At 36.7% G+C, this 10,418-nt stretch overlaps 1 protein-coding gene across 2 annotated transcripts in view; it reads right to left on the bottom strand.

Annotated features, from left to right (window-relative positions):
- TNFSF13B (TNF superfamily member 13b) overlaps nucleotides 1-5,982 on the bottom strand; it is a 34,752-nt gene extending 28,770 nt beyond the window's left edge. For both annotated transcript variants that reach the window (XM_063103475.1, XM_063103474.1), the window contains exons 1-2: nucleotides 5,629-5,982; nucleotides 5,437-5,524 (exon numbers count right to left, since the gene is read on the bottom strand). In XM_063103475.1, coding sequence (XP_062959545.1) covers nucleotides 5,437-5,524; nucleotides 5,629-5,982 — 442 coding nt within the window. The remainder of the gene's footprint in view (nucleotides 1-5,436; nucleotides 5,525-5,628) is intronic.
- Between the last annotated feature and the right edge of the window lie 4,436 nt (nucleotides 5,983-10,418).

A 10,418-nucleotide genomic window follows, 5' to 3' on the forward strand; every position in this document is an offset into this window, starting at 1 on the left:
AACTGCTCATTTCTCTCTCCTCTCCTCTGTATATCCTGGACTGTCTACCTCAGGAACTTGCACAAGCAGCGGTGCTAAATCTATTTTGAAGGAAACATGCTTCTTCTCTTTCTCTAACTGTTCATAAATGGGAATGCCCTTTAAAAGAAAAGAACACAACAAAAACACAGCTGCACGATGCAGCTCTTTTAAGTAGGAGTTGACCTATAAAAAAAGTAAATATTAAACTAATATTATCCATGCCTATGGAATTATTAATAAAATGACACATGCCTCAACATTATAAATTGATTTTTTAAATCCCACTCATGTCTCCAAAAAAAAAAAAAAATGTTAAATTTATAAAGAATAATTGAGCTTTCAAGGAGAAGGTATAAAGGCTTACTCTGCCTTCCCTATTTAAAGTGGAAACACATCCTCTTTCCCCTTCCTCACCCTTCACATTCTTGACACTTCTAATCCTACCCTAACATTTTTACTTTTTAAACATTTTACCATTTTCTAGTATTAAAATTTGTTCATTAATTATATGTACTGCTTATTTTCTGTAAGAATTTGTGGAAGAGACACAATATCACATTTGGATGCACTGACTGACTTGTTTCCCGGCTCTTCTGTTTCCCAAAACTTCACGCTTAACAAGAAAAAGGTTCAAAGATTTGGTTGTCAGGTCACTATTTTAAATCTTAAATACTTTTTTGGAAATTGAACAGAAGCCAGCTCTTGCAACATTGAAAAGAAGGCTCATGATTGAAGCAGGGAAAAGAAAAATAAAACTGAGGGAAGACTCTGGTCAAAGATCACCATAACCACTGCCAGCTGGTTTTGTTCCAGGAAGGAACACGCCTTTGCTGGGTAAAAGGCTCAAGTTAGCCTAATTTTGATAGGAGTTGGATGGTGGAGTTCCACATTGCGTGCTTTCAACACTCATGTCACAGCCTTGTAAGTCACAGCTAAGCCAGAAATGCCAACGAAGCAAAGGCTGGACATTACAGACCAGTCAGGCATCTCATCTTTCCTTGCAAAGGAATTGGACTATGCATTTCAAGAAAGAAGACTCAAAAATAGTATTGCTATTTTTATTTTTAACAATTAAAAAGGTTTATTCCAAATAAATACTTAATTTACAATATTAGCTGTTAATTTATATGCACTTTGTTCAAAATTCTGATGTAAAAATATGTTAATAAATGCAATGTGGTATCTTGGATGGATCCTGAAATATAAAAAGATCATTAATGGAAAACCTGGTAAAACTCAAATAAAGTCTGAAGTTTAGTTAAGTCTCAATGTTGGTTTCTTCATTGTGATAAGGTACGATGGTCATGGAAAATGTTAACATTTAGGAGAATCTGGCTAGGGGTATATGCCAACTCTCTGTACTGTCTTTGCAACTTTTCTGTAATTCTGAAACAATTCCAAATTGAAAAGTTTATTTAAAAATGAAGAAAAATAACTTAGAATAGATTGGCCAAAATCTTTCAATAATCATCTGGAAGATAAAACGTGCAATTTTGTCCACTGTTGTCTTATTTTTTTTTTAATTGTTCATTTTCTCACCACTATTTTACTATTACAATTGAGACAATTATAATAAAGATTATCAATAAAAATAATTTTGTCTTTCTATAATCTAACGTGTATTTCTAACAGCTTTTATTTTAAATTCCCTATTGAATAACAAGAGAGAAAATACAAAGATTACCTGGTTTTATCAGTAAGCTGTTTTAGTTCACTAGTAACCCATTTGAAAGAATTCACTTTTTTCTTTTCTATGATGGCTGGCTGGTTTGGAGATATGAACCCTTGACTTGTAAAATAATTTGTTTTTATGATACACTCTAAGTATGCTTATCTTTAGGTTCTTAAAAGTAATAAAATTATAGTTAGGTGAGTATTCAAGACAGAAGTCATCTTGAATCTGTAAAGAAATTTTGTTATGTAATATTTTCAAAACCATATTGTTTCAGTTTTATTGTTGTTCTTGTTTCTTTTTCTTTTAAGTTGGGAATATCTCCAAACATACTTACGGGCTTAAAAGTGAATTTTTGGCTAATGTGAGCTATGTGGCAATTTCTTGATCCTGGATTTCCCCACATTTCTGTTTATCATGCTATAATCAAATTGATCTTATGAAATACATTAAGCGTAATAAAACCTTGATTTGAAACACAAAATAATTAAGAAAGACTAAACTGGAGCCAAAGTACTAAACTGCAAAATTAACTAAAAGCAGTGTTTATCCTTGGAGTGACTGGAAGGGAGTGTCAAGTGAGTGCATGGGCTGATGGTAAAACTCATCCTTTCTTCTACTGTTTTTATAATATTTCAATAGAAATGTCAATGGTTCTAAACACATATAGACAATTAATACGTAAGAACATAAATGAACACTTGGAAAGTAAAAGGGACAACCTAAGAGTTTTGGGTCTTACAGAAAACAGAACAATAGAATGGAAATAAACAAACAAAAAAGAGCTGCATAGGTTTAAACGGCATAGAATATTCTCAATTCTCAAAAAAGGCCTTACTGAACGGGGAAAAAAAAATCACTGAGTTTTAGACAACTTTCTTGGGTACATAGACATTAATTTTGGAGTAGTGCTCAAGAGAATAAATTTTCCCTCCACAAAAGGACAGTATCTAGAATGACATTCAAGCTAATTTCAATGACAAGGAATAGTAAATATTACCTGTCACTGAAACTCTTATTTTTAAACCTTCCATCCTGGACCTATGAATGTCATAAACATATATGCTACATACTATAAACATGTATAAACATACATAGTGTGTGTGTGTATATATATATATAAACATATACAGGGTATATTTACACACACACCCTATGTTAAAGGTTTCTAAAACGCCTAAGGCAAACCATGAAGATGACAACAGTGACTACCTCTGGGCTGCAGAAATCTGGGTAAATTTTTATTCACTTTGCTGGAATTTTCTATTATTCTCCAAACTTTTTACAAATTGCAAATTATTTTCATCAGTATACAATTTTTGGATGCCACAATACACAAATATGTAAAAATATGCACATGGGAGGAAATTATTTCTTACTTTTTTTTTTTTATTCTTAATCTGCTGAAACAAGTCTATATCTTCTTTAGAATGAAGAAGTTAAGGTTTATTTTTAAAACTAGTACTTAGAAGCAAGAGAATACTAGCAGAGAAGGTTATAGAAGATTGAGAAATCCTGACCCTACTAGATATTGAAGTTCGTTACAGGTATAAAACAAAATTATTTAAAATAGTTTATTTAAAGTGCATATATAGAATAGTAAATCAAAGAAAAAAAAAGAGAGTCTCAAATAAATTCAACTATTTTTGAGGAACTTAAGATAATGCAGTAAGCTTTCCAACACAAAGGAGTTATAATTTAATACATTTGGTTGAGATAGCAGTTTGGAAGGGAAAAAAAAAGAAGAAAGAGGAAGTTCAAGCCAGTAAAAGATGATTCACTAAAATAAACACCAGAAGGATTAATGAGTTAAAAACAACTAAAACACTAAATTATGAGAAAGTCATATTAGCAGGGAACAGAGTAGACAACTCAAGAGGTCATGAACTTTTGACATATTAGAGAAAATCAAAAGGAAAAGATGATCATATTAACATACACAGATGCAAAATCTCTGTACAAGGGGAAAAAAAGGAGCAAAATACTGTGGAAATATTTACATCAAAATTTTGATAGGCGGTTAATATGTCTGTCTAATTAGAAAGAGTTTATTCAAAATCATAAAAAATCAGGACAGACAAACGGGAAGTTATGAATAGAAATTAGCATAAGATAAAATTAAAAATAAGGAAAATATGCAGGAAGAAGTTCATTCTTATTAGCAAACCACTAACACATCAAAATAAATTTGAGATACTGTTTTACAAGTAAACTAGCAAAATAAATTTTAAAATCTGGAACACTAGCAAGAAGGTGGACAACTGGTACACTACATTTTTCATTGTGTACATTTATGACTCATTTTGAAAACAATGTGGCAATAGGCAGCAAGGGTGACAGAGATGTTCATTCTTTTTAGCTGAGAAATCCCACTACATGAAGTTTGTACTGAATATAGAATTCCTCAGAAATACAAGAGATCTGCACAAAAATTTTGCATGTTCTATTGTAGAAAAAAATGTAAATAACCATGTTAAATAATTGTATGATAACAAGTCAATACAGATATACACAAATTACTTAGAAGTAGAAAAACTGCCTATTTGTAGTAAATGAAAAAATATATAAAATATACGCTGTATTATTTTCATTTATGTAGATAATATAAATAATATATTCTACAAAATATAAAAATCACTGATGCGTTAAAGCAATAACAATGTCAGTGTTTTCTAATTTAAAAATGTTTAAACCTAAATGTTTCGGATAACTAGCATGAAGATATGATGACCAGATACAAAAAAATTATGGTTTCTTCGTGGAGTGAATTCTCTTCGTGAAGTGAAGAAATAAGTTTACAGTCAGAGCACCTTGTGTGTGTGTGTAACGAAAGGGTACCTGGTATACCTCTATGTCTATCACACACTTCTCTTCAGAAGTAAAAATATATATAAATAATTACCTGTGTTCTGTGGACCTCACAGATCACTAAGAAGTTTAAGCATGTGTGAAAATACCTATCCCTGTCCATATCTGCCTGGCTCTGCTCACAAAATGTTCTTTCAATATAAAAGGGAAATAATTGCAAGGACATACTAAGTTATAATGTTAATAAATGCAATGCAAATACTCTTTCTTCATCTTTGAAATGAAGGAACTAGAACTGATGATTCTGGGGGGCCCCATCAACTCTATAAAATTCTATGGAACAGGTGAAATATGGCGAAAGGCAGACGTCACTGAAGAGCTGTTACCTGAAGATCATAAGCGTATGGATCTCCTGGGAAAGCATACACTTAAGAAAAGCTTTAAAAACCCTCTATGACCTTTCCTTGATTTCATGATGTGCCATGCACCCTCGGGGGATATATCTTTAACTGACTTTCTATGACCCAGGTGGACTAACTAATTCTGCAGTAAGATACAGTGCTTTATTTCTGTTTTTCTGGAATGATGGATAATGTTTCTCACTTAGGACTATACTATCTATTTGAGAAAAAACATGTGTCCCTTTTTTTCTCCTCTATGCTTAATACACAGATAAATAATTATGCACAGATACGTACTGCTTCCCATACACCAGCTCATTGGAGGACAAAGCACACTGGGCAGCCTATGACATTTGCCCAAGCTAGGGCTTGGCTATAAAGCTGTGTCGTGTTCAGGTGGCAAATTTCACAGTCTCTACTTAAAAGGTTCGGAGAGGTTTCGCACCCTGTACCTCCCCCAAACTGGATGTTTTTCTCTGCACCTGTGAACACTGGAATCCCCGACTCCTAAGAGTTTCTGTGCCCAGAACATACCTGTTTCCTCTGCATCCTGAACGGCACGCTTATTCCTGCTGTTCTGACCTGAGTGGCTTTCTCCTGGAGCTGGTGGCCGAAAGATGCTCTAGGAACAGAAAGACCCCAGGTTATTGCAAAGACAGCTGAGGTGGGGGAGAGGCAGTCGTGTAGACAGAAATGTGCCCGGGGCTGCAGCTGCTGCAAACTCACTCTCCGTCCTGTGGTGACAGCTGGAGCTTCCTGCAGGGTGGCCGTGGGGGCTGCTGCTCCTGCCTCAGGGCGGGCTGGCAGCTGCTCAGCTGGGTGGCCCTGCAGTTCTGCCCGCAGGCTCTCCAGGTCCGCTTGCAGGGCGGCCACCCGGCAGAAAGACAGCACAGTGAGGCAGCAGGCCAGCAGGGCCAGCAGCAGAGTGGCAGCCAGCAGCTTTCCGTCTTTGGGGAGGCGGCCGGAGGGGCTTTCCTTCTGTGGGAAGATGGGCACACACTCCTTCAGTTTCATCTCTTCTCTTTTCCTAAGGCAAGAAGGAAGGCGTGACTGCTGCTCTCTCTCTGTGGAGACATCCATTTCACTACTTGAACTTTGAAGGTTGGGGCCTTTAGAATAAGTGACCACAGGGGACGGGTCATTTCCTGTTATCTGCTTTGGTTGATGTCCTGCACTGAATACATGGCAGGGCTTGGCTCTCCCAGTCAGGAGAGTTCTCCTGAACTTTCTTCTCGCTGTCCTGCCACATCTCTACCCTACTGTACAGTAGGCTGCCTGGCCCTTGCTGCTCTATTGGATTGCTCAATCAGTCTTCCTCATTTCACTTTCAGTTTTTGTAAGAATTTTAATACCATCTCAAAATACTCACAATTAAGTAGACTTAAGGCCCCTTAAATCGACTGAGGAAACTTGGAGTTTAGGAAACACTTGAAAGATAAGTGCATGTTTAAGGAACTCACTGTTAGCCATTAAGAGAGAACTATGTCTGCTTGGGGCCACTGGCTTCCTAAGGAAGGGGAAAAAGACTGTTAGAAGTTCCTGCTGGTGTCATACAAATCATTAATGTGAAGGTCAGATAATGCTAAGTGCTTTAGCATTGAATTGTTCTTAGCTGGAGAGTGATTTGTTACAGTTCAAGTATAAAATAAAAGGAGTCATGGAAGTCATGGAAGTCCACTGGGAATTATACCTGTTATCATCTTAACAATGACTAAAAAAAAGTGTGACTAATTTAGAGACATATTTAGATTAGATATCAGGACAGTTCTTTAAGTGTGCACGAATGCATTTTTAAGGGAAACGTGCCTAATCCCGTTCCTTCTGAGACTCATTGCTAGGGAATCAGTCATGCACAGGAAGGGCCTGTTCTGACGGTTCTGGTCTCACCTTTGCTGCCCTGACTTCTGAAGCTTCAAGTCCCTGCTCAGTCTGACACTGTTTTGAGGAGAATCAGCCTTCCCTCCAGCTCCAAATGCCTCACTCCCCCATTATCTGCTCTAAAGTATCTTATCTACAATTTCCACATTAAGCTGACCATGCCCCAGTTTAATGGGTTTGTATACAAAACTTCCTGAATCAACCCAGAGTCACTTTAGTTTCGAATCTCCTTGTCACTGGACTTGGTGGTGACACATTCCAATCCTGCCTCATCTCGACGGCTGGTTCCTGAATGTTTCTCAGTTTCCGGCTGCTTTGCCCCCAGCACCTAAATATTGATTCACCCTTCCACAGAAATCACTGAGCACTTACCAAGCTCTGGGTAAGCGCTACTCCCCTGTGTACCAGGACTACCGAGCATTACCTCTATCTCACTCCACATTTCTATGCAATTGTAAGAAAGAAAGGTACAGAGTAATACAGTGTAAAGGTAAGGACTCCAGAGCCAGGCTTGTAGGGTGTGAATCCCGCTGCTCCCTCTCATACTCGTTAGGCAAATTATGTGGCCTCTGATTGTTTCTTCATCTGCAAAATGGAACGAGGATAGAATTGTCCCTGAGATTTGTAAGGAGGCTGACAGGAATGCAGAAATGAACTGCATATATGATGCTTCCAGCTTTTCATTCACTTTCATTCATTACATTCAAAGTATGGATAAAATGTTTTCATTTTTACAAACAGTGCTGCAATGGACATTTTTGTACAGGTCTCCTTGTAACATCTGCAAGGATCCCCAAGCAAACACCTGCTGAGGGGGAGGCTTATCTTGCTTTTACCAGGTGTCAGCAAGTTACCCCCTGATGAGTTCCCATTTTCTCATTGTCTTACTACCAAGTGATGTCATCAGACCTATCATTTTTACTCACTGGGATCATTAATTTTTTCCTTTTGCTGTGCAAGTTCCAAAGACTTTTTTAAATGACTTGTTATTATCTTGGCCCCCAAAATAAGCTGTTCTCTAATTTCTCAGGTGGAAGTCTTCTTTTGTAAGTGCTCATGAAAGCTCTTTTGTGTCAGATGTCATGCAAGATAATTCTTTCATCACGGTCCTTGGCCATGTCGGTCATGGGAGGCATACTGGAGAGCTTTGCAATAAAAAATGGAATTAGTCTAGAGATCATATCAAGCTGTTTGCACTGAAAGTAACTGAGAACTCTCTCAGATTATGTGTGTGTGTTATTATTACCTAAACATACAGAAATAGAAGAATTCAAGGCAGTGCTAGAAACCTGTTAACTCTACTTTCCTCTCAAATCACCAGGGTGCCTCTGCGTCTCCCTGTGAGTTAATATTCTTCCACTCCTGAGGGGCTGCTCTCTCCATATTCTTCAGTAATTATTCCACTGCTTTTAGGAATTACCTCTGGCTTTGTCGCTTTACAGGGCAGGGATCTTCATGCCTGCCACCTCAAGAGAGAGTCACTGACAGCCTACATTTGGGCCATTTTAAAACAAGTGCCTCGTGTTGGCTGGAGTGGTGGACAGCGCTGTGCATAAATGGGCTTCTGCCACGAAAGGCAGCAGGAGTTGCCCTCTGACCAGACTTGGGGCAAGCAGACATTGGAATCTGCATGTCCTGCAGAGGGACCAGACAATCACATTTTCTCTAGTGACAGGTAAAAAACTAAGTGGCATTCATGGCTCTTGAATTTCTTATTAGATGAACAAAAGGAAGTTATTACTCCATAAATCAAGGATCTGTTTCCTACAGAGGAAATGATTTGACAATAATTTAACTGAAATTCTGTTAAACAAAAAGCATATTCATATTCATTGACTAACACACCATATTACAAGTTTATTCAGGGAGAAAAAGCTACTGTACTTGAGCCACAGATTATATAGTGAAGTTTATTGTATATTCAGTGTTCATAGTATTTGGCTACGCCTTTTTCTCGACTCGAGTGTAAAGCATTTTCTGTAATATAGGTATGCCAAAGTTAATAAACAAATGGAGATACCATGTCCTTAGGATTGTCCAAATTTCTCCCATCCATTCAGAAGTATGCAGTAGAACTGAAAAGAATATAAACTACGTGTTTATCCAAGGGACAGGATCACAATAAATAAACAAAATAAACATTCACTATTTGACTACTTGCTGCTTACATGGACAACTTCAAAAATATTCAAAAAGCTTCATTATAAATTTCTGATTAAATAGTACTATGAAGAATTAGCAGGTTTAGGGAATCTCTCCTACATCCTTTTCTTGGAGAAAAGAAGTGTCTTTCATAGGATTTGCACCAATTAAGCATGAAGACAATAGCCCTTTTGGATATGTGGATGTACATAAAAATATATCTTGGTATAACTGGTATCCTAAAGTGCTCAGGACATGGAAAATAGCTTGAGACAAGCAATTATTCAGAAAAATATCATGTTGTTTTCTGGTAGAAATGTATTGCATTCAGTTGCTTTTATAGTTAAACTTGTTTTAGAAGGCTAAATGCTAATCACTCTGTGTAATTGAACCATAAAGTAATAATATGTTACTTAAAATAGAGAACTCTTGTCATTTCTTATTCAAAAACTTAGTGTGGGTAACTGAAGATGCAGATTTTTCTTCCAAATAGTTATATTTATAAAAAGGAGTGTGCATGCACTTAGTGGGGCTGAATTTTTGTCACTGTTGGGAAAAAATCTGCTTTTCTAAGAACTTGAGCCCAAGGGTGTTATATATCAGATCTATTTGTGGTTATGTCCTCAATTTTTTTTAACTTCATTTCATATTTAGTGCTCTTGAGTCAGTGTTTAAGTGTGCATTTTTAAGAAATTTCTGTTTACTTCAATGCTATTTTCATTTAGAGTGCAATTTAGTTTTTAGTCTTTACTTTTACAATACTCGCAAGAATATTTTTATTAGTATTAAGATAAATATGTGTCAGTCAATGTGATCACCTACCTATTTCATATACATAAATACATTTTTCTGTTTTATACACACAGACACAGAATACACACTGACACACTGAAACCCACAATTAACACTGGATTAGATTAGATGATTTCAAAAACACTGGAAGAAATGATAAATTAGTTCCACTCATGCAGGAAATGTTATTTGTGAAAATCCCTTTGCCTTTAAAAGTTAATAAAGCAGAGTTTGCAAAAATTTTTTAATGATTTATTTGAAATTTTGCTTACTACATGGGAGAAGAAAAAGGATGGGGTTAGGAGTGCTTCACCATCTTAACAGACTCTTCCAGTGCCCTAAATCTAGAAACTGATTTTGTTTAGATACTCATGTTTGTGAGACCCCAACACAATCTCACGTTTCCGATAAACCCTCATCATTGAAATCCACTCCTGGTGAGTCCATTTGCATTGATTGCTAAGGGCAGAGGGTAAGAGAGGTTTACAATCAGATGTGAGGTAGTCTCTTAGACAGCTCATTTTAAAAGAGAAACACAAGGAAGAGACAACTGCTGTGATGCCCAGGATGAAATGATGGGGGCGGGAGAGCAGGACCCTGAAGGAGACCTGTGTCCTTAGTGACACCATCGTGCTGTTGAATTAATCACCCTAGTATTCCCTGTTTGGTCCATACATTTTTCTTACTGTTTAAGCAAATTTGAG

Source organism: Cynocephalus volans, chromosome 7 (assembly GCF_027409185.1).
Source record: "Cynocephalus volans isolate mCynVol1 chromosome 7, mCynVol1.pri, whole genome shotgun sequence".
Taxonomy (NCBI): Eukaryota; Metazoa; Chordata; class Mammalia; order Dermoptera; family Cynocephalidae; genus Cynocephalus; species Cynocephalus volans.